At 45.0% G+C, this 21,294-nt stretch overlaps 1 protein-coding gene across 1 annotated transcript in view; it reads right to left on the reverse strand.

Annotated features, from left to right (window-relative positions):
* The window catches only part of PDE6C (phosphodiesterase 6C), a 348,347-nt gene that overhangs the window by 110,046 nt on the left and 217,007 nt on the right, over positions 1-21,294 (reverse strand). The window contains exon 15 of the mRNA XM_078641134.1: positions 18,830-18,917. Within this exon, the coding sequence (XP_078497260.1) occupies positions 18,830-18,917 (88 nt within the window). The remainder of the gene's footprint in view (positions 1-18,829; positions 18,918-21,294) is intronic.

A 21,294-nucleotide genomic window follows, 5' to 3' on the forward strand; every position in this document is an offset into this window, starting at 1 on the left:
GGCCGAACGAAGATAATTCGGGGGCTCTTTTAAACCTAGAGGCCAGTTTGTTAAATACATCTGCACCTGTTATAATTGGAGGTGACTTTAATCTGGTATTGGAAAAGCAGCTAGATCGGACTTCTAAAGCCAAAATATACTATTCCATCAAGAACATTTTCTGTGCTCAAAAATGTCATCAAGGAGTTTAATCTGTTAGATATTTGGAGGGTTAAGAATGGAAATTTAAGGGATTTTTCTTTCTACAGCAAAAAATATAAACATCATTCTAGAATTGATTATTTTTTGGTGGATCAGATTATGTTTTCGGAGCTTGAGACAATAGCCCATATCCCGGCGACTATATCAGATCATAATGTACGGAAATTATAGCTAGAAAAGGATATCTACCACAATTTTAGACAAAAATACCTCTCTTGCTGGTAGAATATATAGGTCTCTAAATAGAACACCCTATACCGACAATGTACACACTGGAAGAAGATGTAATGATATATTTATTGATTTATTATTAAGTATAAAGTATATATTTCATGTTTTTTGTTTTGCAATTACTCATGCATTTACAGACAATCTGTTGTCCATGGTATCGTAATTCTCTCGCTTCGATTGCCAAGGGGCACACTATGCATGTACCACATTTGTAGTTTCCTATAACAGGTGTCATATCGGTAATGCTACGCTGTATGGGTTCCCTACTCTTGTTTGGCATGCGTGATCGAACAATCAGATCTTTTAGATTCCTATTTTTTCGATATGCGAACATGGGCTTCTGTATATGGTCCTCTTTGGTGTTATTCACATTTAGTAGATGCCAACATGAAAAGATAATTTGTCTGATTTGTTGGTTTATTACTGAATGTCAAGTAACAAAAACCAGATTGTCGTTCTTGGTTTTACTAGAACCTGACAAAGTATGTTGCCGGTCATTAAATCTGGCTTGTTTGTAGGCCTCCCGGACCAGCCGGTGCGGGTAACCTCTCTGTATGAATTTGGTTTTCATGTCAATAGATCTGAGATCAAAGTCTTCAAGTTTATGCCGAAACGCGTGTTGTAGACATCTGCCACACTGCCTGAATCAATGCCTCGTCTATCATTTGGATTTGTATATATTTATGCTGATTGTCAAAATTTATCTAATGAAATGATCAATGTGAATTATATATGTAACCTTAAATCATGAAAAGAAACATGAAATACATACTTTATACTTAAAAATAAATCAATAAATATATCATTACATCTTCTTCCAGTGTGTACATTGTCGGTATAGGGTGTTCTATTTAGAGACCTATATATTCTACCAGCAAGAGAGGTATTTTTGTCTAAAATTGTGGTAGATATCCTTTTCTAGCTATAATTTCCTTACATTAATTTATTTCCCTATGTTATAGCTAGCTGTAATTATAGGGGTCCCTTGTTTTCCCAAAGGACTATATCAGATCATTCCACTGTTGAGCTGATACTTAATTTTAAGCATAAAGAGTGCCAGAAGAGGTGAACCCAGGATAGGACTTTGCTAGTGAATGAGGGGGTGAGGTCTGAGCTAGAAGCAACAACAGATGAATTTTTCAGGTTTATCATAGGTTCCATTAAGGACCAGATAGTGTGGGAGGCCTTTAAAGCCTATTTAAGAGGACTTTTAAGTTCCATAGTGATTAATAAAAGAAAATCTATGAAAAAGGCTGAAGCTGATAGGCTCAATAGGATTAAGGAAAAGGAGGCAGAATTGCAGCGGGTCTCTCTGACTTCTCAGAATCTTCTGCCGCAGCTGGAAAGAGAGCTAGTGGTCCTTCATGCAGACTTTCAGGCCAATTTAGATAGGACCCTGAAGGACAGGTGGGATGCCAGTAAATAACAACATTTCGCCTATGGCGAAAAATGTGGTTCTCTTCTGGCATGGAAGACCAGGGCAGATAGGGTTAGAAACCAGATAAAGAGCTTGGTTCAAAGAGGGTCAGGAGCTCTATTATATGGCGATGACAAGATTCGAGAGGAGGCAAGATCATTTATGCATAATTTGTATGAGGAAGATATTGAATCCAGACCAGAGAGAGCCAGGGAGTGGTTAAATTCAATGGATCTCCCTCAGCTGTCTGAAGCAGATAGGCTGTCTTTGCTCACAAGTATCACCAAGTGTGAAATTAGAGTACAACTTAAGAAAATGGCTAGGGGTAAAGCAGCCGGTCCGGATGGATTTCCAATAGAGGTCTATCTTGGGATATTGGATAAGGTGGTGCCGGTTCTAAAAACCCTGTTCAATAAAATATACATGCAGGTAGAATGTCCTTAATCCTTAAACAGAATAAAGATCCGCAGAAAATCGAGTCATATAGACCCATATCATTGCTAAATTCTGATCTTAAAATCTTTGCCGGGTGTTTGGCAGCAAGGGTGGCGAAAATCATTAAGGCCATTGTGCACTCAGACCAGAGAGGGTTTATACCTGGAAGACAGCTCAACAAGCTTACCTTTCAAGTCATAGGGGTAATATATGTTGCAAGGGATAAAAAGCTTCCAGTCACAATAGTTGCAATAGAAGCCGCTAAGGCTTTTGATCAGGTGAATTGGTTTTATCTCTGGGAGACTCTGCAAAGTTTTGGGTTCCCGAGAAATTTCGTGCAGGCTGTTAAATCCCTTTACTTTAATCCCCAAGCAAAAGTTTTAGTTAATGGTGCTCTAACAGAATGGTTCACTATCTCAAGAGGCACCAGGCCGGGGTGCCCTCTGTCACTGCTACTGTTTAATTTGTATATTGAACCTTTTGTATGTTCTCTCAGGGCAGATCCACTCATTAGGCCTTTTAAAATTCCAGAGCCAGAGTTAAAGTTTGCTCTTTATGCTGACAACCTTCTCATGTATACTTCAAATCCCGTAGTAGCTATACCCAGGTTGTTCGAGTTGGCTGAGAAATTTGGTGAAGTCTTGGGCTATAAAATCAACAAGGATAAGACTGAAACAATGGAATGGAACTGTGCGAATACAACACGGGGGGCAAAGTGTCAAATGAGATACCTCGGGATCCATCTAGCCCAGAACCTGGTAGATACATCAAAGACCAGCTGGAAGAAGGTGTCTAAAGAGGTTGATAGCCTATTACCGCGCTGGGCAAATCTCCCCCTGAACATCTACGGGAGGGTCAACCTCGTTAAAATTATAATTCTGCTCAAATTAACTTTTTTGTATAATTCGATTCCACTATCATTTAGCACAAAGGACATCGCTATACTCCAAGGCAAAATCGGGTCTTTTATATGGGGCACTAAAACCCCTAGAGCTGCCTGGAAAAAGCTCAGGAGAGGTTTAAAGTTGGGCGGACTTGCTTTACCCGACTTACTTTCTTATTGCCATGCATTCAATTTTAAGAATTTTTGAATTTTGGCCAATGAAACAGATTCCTCCTCTTTAGGTTTATTATTCCAGGCCATGTTACATGATATCCCACTGGGACAGGAGTTTTTTCTTTATAAATTTGGAGATTCCAAGTCCTACAAGAAGGCCCGACTTAAGATCTTGGGAGCAGCCCTAAATAATTGGATTTACATCACAAGGGTTCTGAAAATGCCATATTATACAGTACAGGCCCCAATCTGGGATTGCCCCGGCACTCCTGAATGCCTTCAGGACCAACTTTGCCTACCACTTAAGTTAGCTGGTATCACAATTTGTGGAGATCTTCAGAAGGATTCGCAACTGATTAGCTGGGAGTCAATCTCCAGTCTGAATTGCGGGACACTGACAAGATTTAAGTTTTAGAGATGCGGCAATTCCCTCAGGAGTGACGTCCCTTCGATGCACTCTTAAATCAAATGTTCATCTCATTCATTCAATAAAGTTCTTTGAAAATGTATAGAATGCTTGTTTCTGTTTTATTTCACATTCATTTCATGATCATTTGGTGCTCGTTATTACTGCATAACGTTTTTCAAAACATTCATTGTAATTGTGCCCAATGCATTTCGGGCAAGTGCCCTTCATCAGGGGACTTAGTTAATTCTGTGAAATCATACAAAGGTAGCATAAGTTTAGTTGGCTAGCAATCCACATTAAATCAAGTTACATTTCTGCAATTTCATAAACATGATTAGATCAACATGCCTGGGGAGGTTAAAAGAGCAGTACTTCGAAATACGTGCATTGTTATTAGCGCCTGTGAATTCTAATGACTGTGAGTGTAAAATCGAGTGTGTACTCGACTATGATGTTGTATACGTGCTTACATGCAGGGGAATGGTGAAAGGCATATGTGAAACAATATCGTGTAAGACGAGTTTGATATCGAGTGTAAAAACGCGTTTCTAAGTGCGTTAGTGAATTCTTCAGCGAATGTTACGTCTGAGAAGTGGCATGCTGTTATCACCACGAGCGTTCGGTAACGGCTCTAACCTGTAATGTTCGTTTCATATAATTGCGCGATTCTACTGGTCTCGGTCGGTTGTCGATCTGTGTTAAAAATGAAAACCTCAACTTTAGTTATACTTAACGTGTGAGTATAGGCGCGCTCACTAGGCTGGTGGTGCTCAAGATGGTAGCTTACCGTTCCGTGCGTTACTCGCGAGTGTGTTGGTTCTCTAATCCCGATCGTGAAAGTTAGTCGGAATGTGTTTAGGTTCCCTTTGTATGGTAACGAAGGATTGGTGTTAATCAGATCATGTGACCAGCGAAAGTGTAAGCCTTATTCTGATAGGAAATGAGTGGATCACGTGATCACAAGTTCGACATATAGCTTTATTGTTCTAGCGTGTATGTGAGTGTGAATACGGCAGTATGGTATATTGGAGCGTAAGCGTGTTAATGTGAGTGACGTCTGCTCAGTAGCACTTATATACAGGCGGTGATGCGATAATTACGCACGGAACGGTAAGCTACCATCTTGAGCACCACCAGCCTAGTGAGCACGCCTAAACTCACACGTTAAGTATAACTAAAGTTGAGGTTTTCATTTTTAACACAGATCGACAACCGACCAAGACCAGTAGAATCACGCAATTATATGAAACGAACATTACAGGTTAGAGCCGTTACCGAACCCTCGTGATTATAACAGCATGCCACTTCTCAGACGTAACATTCACTGAAGAATTCACTGACGCACTTAGAAATGCGTTTTTACACTCGATATCAAACTCGTCTTACACGATATTGTTTCACATATGCCTATCACCATTCCCCTGCATGTAAGCACGTAGCACGTATACAACATCATAGTCGAGTACACACTCGATTTTACTGTCACAGTCATTAGAATTCACAGGCGCTAATAATAATGCACGTATTTCGAAGTACTGCTCTTCTAACCTCCCCATGCATGTTGATCTAATCATGTTTATGAAATTGCAGAAATGTAACTTGATTTAATGTGGATTGCTAGCCAACTAAACTTATGCTACCTTTGTATGATTTCACAGAATTAACTAAGTCCCCTGATGAAGGGCACTTGCCTGAAATGCATTGGGCACAATTACAATGAATGTTTTGAAAAACGTTATGCAGTAATAACGAGCACCAAATGATCATGAAATGAATATTAAATAAAACAGAAACAAGCATTATATACATTTTCAAAGAACTTTATTGAATGAATGAGATGAACATTTGATTTAAGAGTGCATCGAAGGGAGGTCACTCCTGAGGGAATTGCCGCATCTCTAATCATAACCGCCCAGAGCACAGTGGGCTGTACTTCGATAGCACCACCCACGCTGAACACACGCAATGACAACAAACAACTAGGAGTGCGATCACGACTCAACACATCAGCAATTCAAAGATTTAAGTTTTACCAGCTATCTGCATGATGGGCAACGCAGTCTTGGGGAAATTATGATGCAAGTTTGTAATTCGATTCAGTCTCCAGAATGGGTACCTGGAAACGTGAAGTCTCATTCTGGTAATGGGCCCTTCTGGAAGCTGGGGAATGTGTTGAACTGGAAGTTGGTAAACTCTGGGGCAGTGTTTTGGAGGTGATGATGAGGGAATGTTGAAACTCTGGTGTGACTCCTTTTCTATGTTGCAGGCAGTAGTGAAACCAGCTACACTCAGGAGGAATCATCTTTACACTGCCTATAGAGTTTACTGGACTCTTAGGAAACTATCTAAAGTAACCGTCAGGGCTTATAACTGCCCCAGATGTAAGTACCCAGCAGCAGACGATTTTAATATGTTTGTGGACTGCCCAAGAATCAAGCTCTTCTGGACTGAGGTATGTGGTTTTCTGGAGGATGTGCTGCTCCAGCAGATTGAAGTTAGCCCAAGGTTTTTTTTTTTGGTCTTATGTTGGATTATCGTATGAACGCTCCAGCTTCGAAACTTGTGTTTTATGTAATAATTCTTGCCAGAAGGGAAATCTGTAGGGCTTGGAAATCAGAAACTCCCCCTTTCTTTGCGGACTGTTTGAAGCATATTATTTTGACTAGTCAATCCGATATGGCCTGCGATGAAACTAGTATACGTAAGATCTGGGCGGCTCTAGTGGCCTGGAGGGAGAAGTAAAATCGGTCCTATGATTATGCCAGGGTACTGTTGGTCCGGTCCTCCCTAGTAACATACGGTCCTCCAGGTGCTGTGAACAGGAGTGGGACTAGGAAACAGTTTCATCTTGAGGGAGAATCTGTTCCTCCTTCCATAGGCATCATACAAGGGTTGATATTGAATTTGCCTGTTTGGAATGTGTGGAGGGATCCCATCTAGAGTGTTCTTTAAGGTATGTATGAGGACATTAAAAAAAAAAAGAATTAAACCTCCATATCAACTGCCTGGAGTTTGTATGCAGGGTCCTTTGTGATCAGGACTCTCTCCCCCAAGAAAGTATCTTGTTGCATCCTTCTCAGGATAGAGAATGTATTTTCTGTAAAATACATCAACAAGTTGGGAGGTACAATGTCATCCCTTTTAGTGGAGAAAGCCAAGGACTGTTAGCATTATTGCCCAAAATATCTGTGATAGCGGAATGCATTTCAGGACAATCCTACTCAGTGGCAGATTGGAGCTCCAGGTATCTCGCAGGCTACATTGATTGGCAGCTCCATCCACATCTGTTTGGGTGCACTCAGTCGATTTGGGGCCTGTGCACAATAGACTTTTTCGCCTCCATATTGAACTGATAGAGACCTTCTTCAGCTGGACACCAGATCTGTTAGCGAAAGCAACGGATGCTTTTTCTCAGGATTGGTCGACGACAATGAATTATGCCTTTGGCGACTCAGATCAACTGACAGTCAGCGTGAGTGGTGCCAGCCAACCCTCTTTGGAAAGCATAGTCTTGGTTTTCAATTCTTTTGTAGATGACGTTGGATTGCCCTCTCCTTCTTCCTTGGTCTTAGACGATGCTCTAGGATCCTCACGAAGAACTGCACCTGATGATAATGTTGCGCAGTTGTTTCTGATGGTCTGGAGGTTTTCAGATAGCAATGGAATTTGCCAGGCACTTCGGAGGTGGCTCCAGGGTTCATCAAGTGAGCATGGGCCCCTCCACTCTATGAAGATGTATTCAGCATGGCGATGTTGGATAGGTTGGTGCCTGGAACGGCACATGGATACTGTGGTGGCAGTTACCCCATATTGTGAATTTTCTGTCTCAGAAAGCTTCGGACGGTTTGACCTACAGATCAGTGAATAACTTTTGTTCTGCTATTCCAGCAGGGCATTCGCAAGTTAATGGTAAGCCGGTTGGAAAGCACCCTGTCATTTGTAAACTTCATAAAGGCATTAGAGTGACTAATCCTCCCAAAGCTAAGTATTCTTTCCTATGGGATGTGTATTTGGTTTTGTCTCTTTTTGATAAATAGCCGGATAATGCTCATCTTTCCACAAAATATTTACCAGCTAAATTAGATATGTTGTTATGCCTATCCGCTTGCAGAAGAACTTCAGATGTGCAAGTTCTGGATTTAGCCGGTATAGTATTTACTCCGGAGGGAATTTCCTTAACCATTATTGGCACACTAAAAACGTTCTCACGATGTATTGAGTATAATTCTTTTCCTAATAATGACAAGTTGTGTGTAGTTAAATGCTTGAAAGATTATGAGGAATGTACTTGTGAATTGAGAACTGATCATTCTATGAAATTATTGATTGCTTTGCAAAAGCCATTTAAATCAGTGTCATCTGCCACAATTGCAAGATGACTGACATCAATAATGACAGAAGCAGGTATAGATACTAGAGTGTCTTGGCGCACTCTGTTAGAAGGGCTTTGGCCTCCAAATCGTTTATGTTGGGTTCCACCATTCAGGACATTATGAGATCAGCTGACTGGTCATCAGAGTCTAATTTTAAACAGTTTTATAAAAAAAACCTGTGTATGATATTACTTTTGTGGTTTTCGATAAGCATTAAACAAGCATAATTGTAGCCTCCGGTCGTGAAATAGAATAAAAAATTAGCTAGCATCCATGCCAAGAATTCTCAATTCTATTAAGGACATGGAGGCAAGGAGTATCCCACCCAGTATTGTCAGTCATTGATTGATTGTTACGATTTGATTGTTTTTCTTCCAATGTTTCCAGCCCGTATTTAGGGGGTCATTATGATGGCGGATTTCCTGCATACTCCGGGCCGGCGGAAGCCACCGCCGGCCCGGAGTATGCGGGAAATCCGCCGAGGAGGCCTGAAAGACCCACCGCCAAATCAGGATGGCTGGTGGGTCTCACAATCTGTCCGCCGCTTTTCCGCCGCGGTCGGAAGGCGACCACGGCGGAAAAGCACTAACATGGCTGGCGGTGTCTATCAGACACCGCCAGCCATATTAGGATGCAAGGAAAGTAATGCTTTTCCGCGGCGGGTTTTCCGCCGTGGAAAAGCATACGGACAATCACTTTGGGGGCCCGTTGCGGGCCCCCTGGGTGAAGGTTGCGTGGGGGGTGCACATGGGGGGTACCTATGGTACCCCCCTGCCTTTGCGTGCACGAAGCGGCAGGCACCGCGCGGTGCCTGCCGCTTTGTGCATGCAAATGCACAGCTTTCGTTTTTTACATTGCGGCGGGTGCTGCTTCAAGCAGCAGCCGCCGCAATGTAAAACATACAGGATGTGACCGCCAGGGTGGCGGTCACATCCTAATTGCCATGGAGGGACCGCCGCTGCCCCTGCGGACGGTCCCTCCTACTCAGGGGTGGCGGACGAACGCAAGTCCGTCCGCCATCCTAATCGGCCCCTATGTCTGTGTTATATGGATATAACGGGTCTTTTCAATTTCTAGGTTTGAATCAGAAATCTTACTGATCCTGTTCCAGTTTTCATCGCAGTGTTGGTGATCTGCACTCCTGTTACTGGATGAGCTGTTGCTCATATGTTGAAGATGACCGCTGGAGCTGGCCCTGCAGACACCATTGTTTATTGTTGCAGTTTGAGTTTATGGACCGTTCAGAGCAAAGCAAGATGATTGTATCATTTCTTATATGGGCTGTTTGACCATGTTTGGTGGTTGCGTGCATGGTATCCTGGGATATGTAGTTTATGTTGATAATATAACGTTTTTTCACTGGCTGCTGTAATTTGCAGTAAACAAAAGAATTCTTGGCACGAATTATACCAATTTTTTATTCCATAATTGCGCTGTCCTCTGCAATCAATTGAAGAGTGTAGCATCATTTTCGACAGAAGAAAGAACAGAAAGTGCGAAAGGAGCAAGGGTCCTTTAGTACTATGTCACACTGTGGCCTAGACATAGATGAAAGATTAGGTAGTGTCTATCAGAGCTATAGAAAGCATCATGAGTTAGATACTAGAATGAAGATGACTACGTATGGGTAATGAGGGTAGTTTTAAAAATTTGTATTCATGCATGTGTGCATATATGTTTGTGGGAGGGATAGAAATCAGAGGGAAGGCCGGGCAATAGAGATAGGGAGAGAAGTGTGAGTCCTAAGGGCAAAATATGAACATGGAACAGTGGAATAGGCACTGGCGGGGAAGAGGGGCACAGTGGCGGAAGAGATGCAGCTTTTGTGAATACGAAGAAACATGTAAATCCTGAGGGTTGAATGATTACATTAGTTGGATGGACTCCAACTCATATTCTTCTGGGGTTAATTAATTATCTTTAAATTACCAATACTTGTTATTAATTTGGCTTTTTTAGAGATATAATGGCAGTTAGTGCCACAAAAAGCTCACACTCACCTAATCAATTAACTGTACAGTTAGTTTACCTAACCAACCATTAAAGTATAAATGTTCGACAGAGTAAACTTTTAACCATTAACTATGTCTTCTACCTCTATTTCTGATCTCACCTCAGAATGATGGGCTCATTACATAAAATCATTCTGCATGTGACACAAGGGAAAAAGCTGTAGATGCTAGATGCATGTTTTTTTGAAAGGCATAAACCTATGCATTGTGGTTTCCATCTACAATTTGTATATATTGCTGACTTTTTATACACTCTCAAGCAACTCCTGGAGCACCACACAACCGAAAAAAGCTACTCCGTTTCCGATCTTGAGGAACTTACAATACATTGGTCGGAGGAACTTGTAATACGTTACATTTAGGTGGAGTACTCTATCACATAGATAATGAGGATGACGTTCTCTCACTCTCCATCTTCCTGGCTCCTGCTATCTCTATCTCTCTTTCTCCTAATATCGCCTTTATAGGTTTCGAATGCACGTCGCTTGCACCGAGCTTGCAAAATCTCTTGAAACAGAAAAAGAAAATCGTACGTTGGGCTTAAAGCCCGCACATTACTTAACTTTACTTTTCATTGTTTGGCCCCCACGTTACTCTTGTTTCCTTTCTTCCTGTTGATCAGTGCCTCCTCCTGCCTCCAGCTTCCTGCTTGGCTTCATGTCTTCATCCTTACTGTGGAGCTTTGACCAAGTACTGCTTCCGGTGGCCAGTGTCTTTTCACTGGCGGCGCACTTGTAAAGGAACTTTTTTTTTCTTTCAGCGTCGGAATTTTAGTTTGCTGCATGCCAGTCCCTGCCAGCACCTCACTCCTGTCCCTGCATGCTCATTTCCCATTCATTGCTTTTCCACCCCTCACACCGTAGCTGCATACCCCTTCCCTGCTTGCTCGTCCCTCCCACTACCTCACTCCCTTAGCTGAATGCTGCATCACTGCTTGCCTGTCCCTCACCCAAAAAACAATCTTTAGCAAATATACGCTCACTAGGAGCCCTGGTCTCTCTTATAAATGGACCCAAATATCCCCACATAAATGCGCATGCACGTGCACAATCACATATGTGCTTGTGCAACACATACATGAATGCAAATATAAATACACAAACAGCACGCTAGCAAAGGCACACCTACAATACACATGTGTAAACATACACACATGTCCACGCACAGATCAAACACACATGCACACAATATGCACAGACACCCAACACACAAACACATAAAGACGCGTGCCAGACAACTACAATAATAATGGCGAATGAAGGACTTCCATTATAAAAATAAATGCATTCATCTGCAGTTCTCTGTAATTTTGCAACATTTATTCTTCATATTTCACGCAGTAGGTTATCTAGAGCAGGAAGGCACAGGGCTCTCCAAATAAATTTAAATTCCCCCGGGAGAACAGTAATCCTACAGTCTCCACGTGTGACGATTCTCATATGTTTTGAACTATAAAAGTGGTCCTGTGGCCGCACCCGTGAGCACGCTGTAAGTGGTATATTTGTTTTTGTTGTTGTTGTTGTAAGTTGTGCGTCCCGTCAACATTTGTGTGACACTGGTCTGTTTTCATAAGAGTCATGTTGCTGCTCCTAGCATAATAATAACAACGCACAACACACAAAAGATGCTGGGCATGCCTTTAATTCTCATTTTGATTGAGTTTTCGGATTAACTGGTGTTTAAGTCATGTTGCACAGCAGCTCAACTGCTGTGCAACACATAAAAAAAATTGCAAAGCCAATAGGTTTAGCATAGGTGAAACCTAGTGGCTTTGCCAATGCTTGTTTCTCTCAGTAACCCCTTCTACATTTGTATCCCTCTTCTTTCCGATCTCCTGCCTCTACTCTCCTCTCTATTCTCAATTCAGTCAAGAAAGAAAACACCGGAGGAGGAGCTTGGCGGGCATCCGTGATGGCCGCGTGAGCACAGCGCTCTCCGGACCCCCGCCACTCCCGGCATGATATCCTGAACAAATCCTGATTCTTCACGAGGATTTATGTAGAGGACGCTGGGCTGATCTTCCTGGGATTTTTGGAATTTGATTTGGACCCGGGGCGCCGAAGATACGGCGATTCGAACTTTCGGGGTCTGCCCTTGAGGTGCGCCCGGGACTGGGTGAGGCTCTCTGGCCGTCTCGAAGTTGAACAACAGCGGCAGGGGGATTGGACTTGTGGGTCCCCCTCTTAAGTTTCGGTTTCGATTCTGCCTCAGACCGAGACATCTGGCAGGGGAGTCTGGCCTGGGCTGGGTCCGGCGCACGGGACGGCTGTCGGGCCTTTGGCTGGCTTATTCTCCTTTCAGGCTGGTCCTCTCCTAGTGGTACCCTTGCAGCGGCCTTTTGGTCCAGACGCCCTACTTTCCTGTGGCCATTTCCATCGGGTCGAGTGAGTCTCCTGGTGACGCAGTTTCCGATATGGCGGGTAGAGGGGACCGAGAGACACGAAAGACCAAGACGCCCCTGCGTGGGGGCCCGGTCCAGTCTAACGTTATGGACCGTTACACTCATGCGAAGGGGTCTCCCGGAGCCGCCCTGCCTGGCCCAAGTGCGGTTGACCACATTGTGGACGCGTCAACGGAACCGTCCTTGCAGGACATCATGGGCGCCATTTCTGGCATGAAGGAAACGATAGGTCAACAATATGAAGCTTTGGCCCACAAAATTGACACTGTGGCCATTGATGTGAACTTGATTCGGGCCGACCTATCTAAAACCAATGGGAAGGTGAAGTCATTGGATCTCAAGTCATCCAGCCTCACGGCAGACGTCTCGGAGATACAGACGGAGATTGGCAATCTCCGTAGGGTGAACGATTTCATGACCCGGCGCTTGGAGGACTTTGAGAACAGGGCACGTCGCTGTAATGTGCGTGTGGTTGGCGTTCCGGAGAATCCAGAACCGCACTCTGTTGATCTCCTGATCGAGGACCTGATCCAGAACTACCTCTCCCCGTCTGGGCTGAGTAAATTCTTCGCAGTGGAGCGTGCCCATCGTGTTCCGGGAGGCCAGGGTAAGCCTGGCGCCCCGCCGAGGCCTATTGTTGCGAAACTCTTCCACTATAGGGATTGGGACGCTATCCTGCAGGCATCACGTGTGAAGGGCCCGGTGGCCTTTGAGAATGCCACGGTGAACTTTTATCCGGACTTTTCTCAACAGGTGCAGAAACAGCGTATGGGCTTCCGTGGAGTCAAGAAGCGTCTCCGAGACATGGGATTGCGCTACGCTATGCTTTTTCCGACCAGGCTGCGAGTTGAGTACAATGACCGAACCTTTTTCTTTGATCGGCCTGATTCAGTGAATAACTGGCTGGACTCTCTGCCGGACCGACCTCCTGCGACTGAGTCCGCCACCCACCCGGGTGGTGCTGAGGGTGGTGTAGAGAGCTGAACTATTTGTCTATGCCCGGGTCCTCGTGTAAAGTAACTTCTTCGGGGATTCTATGCCTAAGTGCCTCTACTGTCTGTGTGTTTTCCTTGTTATCTGTCTTGTTGGGGTGGCGGTGGGCCAGAGCCTTTCCTCCTCCGGGGTCTTTTTGTAGAATGGGGGTTCTTGGGCGACAGGCACACTGCATGTTGGGGTGGCTTTTTAGCTTCTTGCAGGGGTGCAGGGTGGGGGGTGTTTCCTTGATTGTTGGGGGGTGGGTGGATGGGAAGTTTGATGTTTGTGTGTTGTGTTCTCAAGGCGCTTCTATCTTGCTAATGATGTTTTTGATGTCATGCTCATTGGAGGGGGGTTGCGGCGTTGCTGTGTGGGATGGGGGGTAGCGGGTTGAGGTTTATTTCGTGGAATGTTAATGGTCTGGGGGATCGTATTAAGCGGGGTGTGGTGTTGCGATGTATACGACGTTTGTCTCCAGATATTGTTTTTCTGCAGGAGACTCATTTGGTGGGCAATACATGTCGTGCAATGAATAGGTGGGGCTATCGCCTCGCCGCACATTCGGGGTTTACCACGGGTTCCAGGGGGGTGGGTATCCTTGTTTGGGCTTCCCTCCCCCTAGCTATTGATGATGTGATCCTTGATGATCGGGGGCGTTATGCCGTCCTCGTGGGTCGCTATGAGGGTCGGACCCTTTCCTTGTTTGCCGTTTATGTGCCCCCCGGTCTACAGACCTCTACCTTTTCCGATTTGGGCCGTGTGTTGTTGAACCTCCCTGATAGTACTCTCTTCATAGCAGGTGACTTTAATTCTGTGTTCTCCGGTCTACATGATCGTCACCCCCCTAGGGACACCCCTTTGGCCCAACAGTGGCTGGGTGGGTTTCTGGATACGTTCGGCTTGGTGGATTGCTGGAGACTTATGCATCCTACTCAGCTTCACTACACTTTCCACTCTGGGGCCCATGGGAGTCTGTCTAGACTGGATTATTTCCTGATGCCTGCGGCGCAGTCACCAGCGGTTCGTGAGATTAGACACCTCCCCCGGGGCATCTCTGATCATTCTCCGCTCTGGCTTTGTTTTGAGGTGGGGGTGGAGGCGGCGGGCCGGGTGGCTCCTATCAACCCATGGTACCTCACCTCCCCCGAGACCCGCAATCTCTTGATTAAGTCTTTGGACAATTATTTTTTAGACAACGAGGGTTCAGTCTCCTCTGCGGTATCCCTGTGGGAGGCCTTTAAGACAGTGATTCGCGGGCAGGCCCTTTCCCTTATTGCTGAATCCAAAAAGGCGAGGAATCGGGAGGTGGTAGACCTTGAGAGGGAGATTGCTGAGATAGAGGCTGACCTAGAATCGGATGTTACGTCTGATAAACTCCACGCCCTGGGTCTGAAGCAATTTGCTTATAAGTCTTTGGTCACAGATGCGGCTAAACTGATGTTTCGGGAGCAACAGGGTCGTTTGTATGATGTGGGGGACAAAGCGGGTAAATTACTGGCATGGTTGGATAAGAAGGAGAGGGCGAATCGTGTGGTGCCTGTGATTCAGACTTCAAATGGTGTGGGAGTGACAGACCCGGTTGGAATAGTTGAATGTTTTGCGGATTATTTTCGTGTGGTTTATACCCCTGTGTCTGAACGGGATGTTGATGACTCTCGCCTTTTGTTGCGTGATATAGCTCTGCCCAGTGTTTCCGATTTAGACCGAGTATCTTTGGAATCCCCTTTTACTACGGACGAGATTGCGACGGCCATTCGCTCACTTCGTTCGGGCAAAGCTTTGGGCCCGAATGGATTGCCAATTGAATTGTACAAGCTACGTCCTGACAGGGTGGCGCCCTATCTTCGTACCATGTTTTTGGAATCCCGCGAACGGGGTATTCTCCCATATGATCAGCGCCTGGCTACGATAGTTGTTATTCCCAAAGAAGGTAAACCTCGGGACCTTTGTTCGTCTTACAGGCCCATTTCCCTGTTGAATGTTGAACCCAAGGTCCTGGCTAAGCTCCTGGCTACCCGCCTCTTGACGGTCATTAGTGGCTTGGTTCATCCGGATCAATCCGGATTTATCCCGCATCGTTACACGGCTCTTAACCTACGTCGTCTCCACGGTGCTGTTGCGAGGGCGGGGCTTCTGACGGAGCCGGCCATTTTGGCTTCGCTGGACGCCTCGATGGCCTTTGACACGGTAGAGTGGCCCTATCTTTGGGCAGCTCTTGAGAAATTTGGTTTTGGACCTGAGTTTATTGGTTGGGTGAAGTTGTTATACGCCGAACCCTTGGCACAGGTAGTGGTAAACGGTCGGGTTTCTGTCCCCTTCTGTCTTGGTAGGGGGACCCGTCAGGGGTGCCCCCTGTCTCCGTTGCTTTTCGCGCTTGCTCTGGAACCGTTGGCTGCGTGGCTTCGATGGGAACCTTCACTCAAAGGGATCCGTTGGTCACCGGATTTTGAAGACCGCGTCTCGCTTTACGCGGACGACATTCTTCTGTATCTTACTTCCCCGCGTAAATCTTTAAATGTCTTATTTGACGTTCTTACTTCGTTTGGTGCTAACTCGGGTCTGGTTATTAATTGGGCTAAGTCCTGTGTGTATGTTCTCTCTGGTGTTTTGCCCCCATTACCGGACAGGTTTCCTATCCAGGTTGTCCAATCTGGCTTCAAGTATTTGGGGATCTTTATTACGCTGGACTCCTCACTCCGGTTCGAGCGTAACCTCCTCCCCCCGCTTCTTAGACTGCGACTGGATGTGGCCCCTTGGCGTAAGCTACCCCTGTCTCCTTTGGGCAGGGCTGCCCTTTTTAAAATGATGTCTTTGCCGCGATTCCTATACGCGCTTCAAAATTCTTATGACGACATTCCCGCTACCTATTTCCGGGAGATCGAGAGTCTTCAAAGGCAACTGATCTGGGACGGGCGTCCACGTATCGCCCTTGCGAAACTTACCATCCCTTGGTATGACGGGGGCATGGCGCTCCCCGATATCAAGAGATATTATTGGGCTGCCCAGCTGTCTGCCATTAACCACGCAATGTATTCCCCGGGTCGAGATCCGGCCTTTGAGATGGATAGACTCCAGCTGCCGGGAGGGGATTTTAATAGAGCGCTTTATTCCAGATCGGCCGGGCGCCATCTTGCGGGCCCGTCCAGGATCGCAGTCAATGTGTGGCGCGCCGCGAATGTGAGTTTGGGATGGGAGAATCGACTGACAATGGCGACTCCGCTTTATGCTTCTGAACGTTTGGGGTGTCTCTGGTCTACTAAGGGCTTTGACCGCTGGGATATGATTGGGATATGTAAAGTGGGTGATGTCTGTGTGAAGGGTAGAGTGAAGTCTTTCCAGGCCCTTAAAGCAGAATATGACTTGAGTGATAGAGAGTTTTTTCGGTATTTGCAGGTCCGGCATGCCCTGGCCTCAGTTCTGACTCCTGATGTGACCCTGCCCGAGTCCTCCCCCCTTGAGGATCGTATACTGGATGGACACCTGCCCGATAGCACTATCTCCCTTATTTACAAGAAACTGATTAATAATCGCGCTGACTTATTGGTCCGACTTAGGGAGGTTTGGGTCGGTGACGGATTGGACTTGGATGATGAGGATTGGCAGTCGGCACTCTCTTCTCCGAAAGAGGTCGCCATCCCCGCCCGTCTCCGTTTGGTTCAACTTAAGATCCTCCACCGGGTGTATGTAACTGGTCCGCGTCTGGTTGTGATGGGTTTTTCCCCAGATGGCTTATGCAAGCGTGGTTGTGGGATGAGTGCTACATTTCTGCATATTCTTTGGGAGTGCCCGGTGGTAGCAGCCTACTGGATTGATGTGCTTGCGGTGATGACTGTTGTGACTGGTATTACCCTGCGGCCTGAGGCCCGACGATGCCTGTTGAACGTATGGGAACCCACCGACTATTCTGTGGCCCAGACCAGATGGGCGACCTTGGGATACATAGTCGCGAAGCGGGACATTGCGCAACTCTGGGGCGCATCCAGACCTCCCGAAGTCTCGGTGTGGGAGGATAACATGGACTGGTCCATGTTCCGAGAGAAGACCGTCTATGTGGCTGGGGCAGACCCAGGGCGTGGACGAAGATTTGGGGTCAGTGGAATGCATATCGTGGAGATATTTGTACCCCTCCCTTGGTTGACACCCCCGATGTTACCCTATCTCCCTAGGCTGACGTTCCCGGAAATTTTTCATGTTGTTTTAGGATTTTCCTGCCCTCCCCGCTGCCCCCCCCCCCGGCCTTGCCGAGTCCCATTGATTTGCTTTTGTCTTCCTGATTAGTGACTTCCCCTCCGCCTTCTGGGCTGACTTGATTAATGTGCATTCGCCTTGTTTAGAGTTTGTTGTTTTTATGACTAATTCAGAAAATTGTTATGTCCTGTCCTATGCTTTGAGCAATAATTTGTATATACTTTGTGCCCGGCCACGGAAGTGATCGTTTGCTTCTTATGTTGTGCGTTGCTATTAGCGGCCAGCCCGTGTGGTTGTGGGCCCATCTCTGTAATTCTTATTTTATTGCTCAATAAAAGTCTTTAACCAAAAAAAAAAAAAAAAAAAAAAAAAGAAAGAAAACACCTCAGCATCACAGGGGTAGAAGGGATCTGGAGAACTTGTACCTGACGTAGTGTTAGGGAGGAAAGTGTAGTTTGGAACTGTCAGTCCATTGCTTGTAATAATATGCAGAAACAACCAGCATGATAGCTTTGTTTCTAACAATAACATTTATTTGGCTTTTATGTTGTGCTTCCTACCACACTTCTGCCTTTTCTAACTGCTGTAAACAACTGGTGTTGATATCACCCAACTTAATGATAGCTAATTTGCCAATCATCAGAAGAATGGAAGACTCAGTCATGACCTGCAGATTAATGTAAATTTCATTCATTGCATTTTGCCTGCCATCTTTTGAGAGCTGCTATTACTGGCATTGCCCGTCAGTCGGGATTTGCGGAAGACTTTAAACACTAGAAGAACAAATTAATTAATAAATATTTGTTACTTATTCACCTCCTGGCAGATGGAAAATTTGTTGATGATCTTGTCTGAAAATGTATAGTACATGGTCTAAAAATGCAGGATTAGAAACTACGCACGTCTAATGATGCACTGGGCGGCTACTATTTAGGAACCTTGGGTAAAGTACATGCTACAGAATCAGCCAATATAGTCAGGGTGTGATATTGAAGTACTTCAACACTTATGCAAGAGGTACAATGCAAACACTCCAGTGACAACTCATCACAAAGAAAAATGATGTGCAACCAGTACATTTTTAAATTACACACTTTCTTATGGTCATTGGACTTTGTACCACTACTGACCTCATCTTGTAGTAGAGTTTTGCTGTACTCTAGATGGTGCCTTTCTAAAATAGAAGAGCCATGCAGCTTTGCCAGTGGAGCCGCTGACCTAAGGATAAACAATAAAATGATTATCACCCATTTTACTCATTATACTTATTTACATTATTGAGAACCTGTGTTGCATCTATGTATAATATCATTACATATTTGTTCACACCGTTGTACTTGTTTGAGACAAAGATGTAGTGGCATGCCTATGATCACACCAACCTACTACCGGAACAATTTATTTGGAGAATTCCACGTTATCCCTCAAACACAAGTGTGACGGGGGACCGACCACAGTTTAAGCTCCACCCATTACATATGCCCCAGCAGTCCTAGCCATATATCTTCCAAACCATGCACCCTTTGCAGCCATGCCTCTTTCAGATCATGCCCAGGTCTGGGTCTGCACCATTCTGAGACTGTATTTTTCCCCATTGGCAATGACAGTTTGGGGTTTACATAACTCCAGATATCATAGGTTGACTGAAAGCACTGTCATTTGTGTAGTTTGTTTTACTATGTTGTTTAGGGGAACAAACTCTGAATACAGACATTTTTGGTAGTTAACATCAAATAAGTCAGCTTAACAAGGACTACCATAGGCAATAGTGGTCCTTAAACAGAACAATAGTCAGTAAGATAAATATAGACTAGAATCAGTGCTATATTTTGTGAATGTCCAGCCGGACATGAAATTTGATAAATCCATAACGTCAAAAAACATGAGCACATCAATATAGTAGGACACAATCCTGCATCCTACACGAATACATGACAAGTACAATTAAGACAAAAACATTTCAGGCAAGACAGCAGTAGCTTGTGGAATATTGAGCATAATTGTGGCAAGCTTAGAAAAAACTAACAGTAAATGGATTTATTTTATCACATTGGATTAATGTGCGCACTGTTTACATTAATCTGTGATGTTTCGATCCTTTTAAAACAATAGTAGGATGCTCATCAGGACAGTTAAAGTTACAAGCCTGAATTTGTAAAATTGCCTGTGGAAAATAGAGAGAGGGGAAGGAGACTAGGAGCGTCTAATACAGAGTGTGCAGCCTAGGAAATGTATTATTAAATTGAATGGCTGGACACTCGCAATGTAGCACTGATTCTAGTCTATATTTATCTTACTGACTATTAGTCTGTTTAAGGACCACTGTTATAATGCAAAACTGTCACCCCAGGTCCTTAACTACCTTTTGGGTTTGCTTGTTTTTTGAAAATACCATAAGGAAATGGCACTGGTTATGGGCAGCTGAAGGGACCCTCATCCTTTACTTAACATTTAATAATTTACGTCCATGTTTTATTGGGATTCAGCTCCACAGACGCTGCTCTAAACCTATAAGCACAGTTGAATGAGCAACCAAAGAGCATTTAAGTCCTTTCGAATATCCAATTGTTCTAGGGCTTCCTTGGTGAAGAAGAGCTCTCTTGCTGCTTCAAAGCACAAAAGCTGGATGAAATGTGAATGCATCCCTTTATGGTAATGATAACCCTACTGCAGTGAAATGAGACTCTGAGCAATTGCTCTGGGCTCAGGCAATTGTGCATCAATTTCCTGATGGCGCTTGAAGCTCAGGAGGAAAACTAAGAGATACAGGACTATATGCGATGCCTTCTCGCACAAAAACAATTAAATCCACAAGCCTTTTTTTACACTCAACAGCGTACACACGCTAAGATCATCAAAACAATTTATCAAGGACACCTACCATCCACATCACACCACACTTCTGCGGACACTACAGGCCCGTAACACTTTTCAAGAGATCTACTACTAGTTTTTCGTCAGAGATTGGCTAATCTCAAACTGAACTCTTTTTGAGTTCCAGGTCCTGAGGAGAACCCCACCCTACTGTTTTCCCGGGGTTCGAAACGCATTGACCACAGCATGACTAAACAAGTGGTTACAATTATACTATTAGGTTTACCCTCTTTTTAATTTTTGTAAAGCATTTTTTTTTAAAATTATGATGAAACTATTTGGGTACTGTTAGAAAGGCGGTTCCTGGGGAGGCAGAAGATGTCTGACTGACCACCCCGAGTTCCACCTCTCCGTATGGAAGTGGGCCGAGCGCCGTCGAGAGGCCACCTGCGGGAGGGTCCTCTCTTAGAATCGTACAGCAGAGCAATCACACCACTACAAAGGGACACCACACAAGAGGATAACTTCCTAGAATCTTTATCAGCAATAACGATGGGTGCCTTCGGCACTATGTACATACGGATCGAGGGATCCTTAAAGTCTCAGTAACAGGGGAAAAAGGGGGTAGCGGGACAGTCTTAGTGTCAGCTTGGTACGGGGATACCCTGTGCACAGCCCTCAATCCTCGAGCTGGGGGGGTTCCGCAAGGCCGAGCCGCGGCAGCGCCAGCAGGCTCCGAAGGTGGTTTTAGCGAGGTTGGGCCACGGCAGCGCCAGCAGGC

Source organism: Lissotriton helveticus, chromosome 5_1 (genome assembly GCF_964261635.1).
Source record: "Lissotriton helveticus chromosome 5_1, aLisHel1.1, whole genome shotgun sequence".
NCBI classification, from domain to species: Eukaryota; Metazoa; Chordata; class Amphibia; order Caudata; family Salamandridae; genus Lissotriton; species Lissotriton helveticus.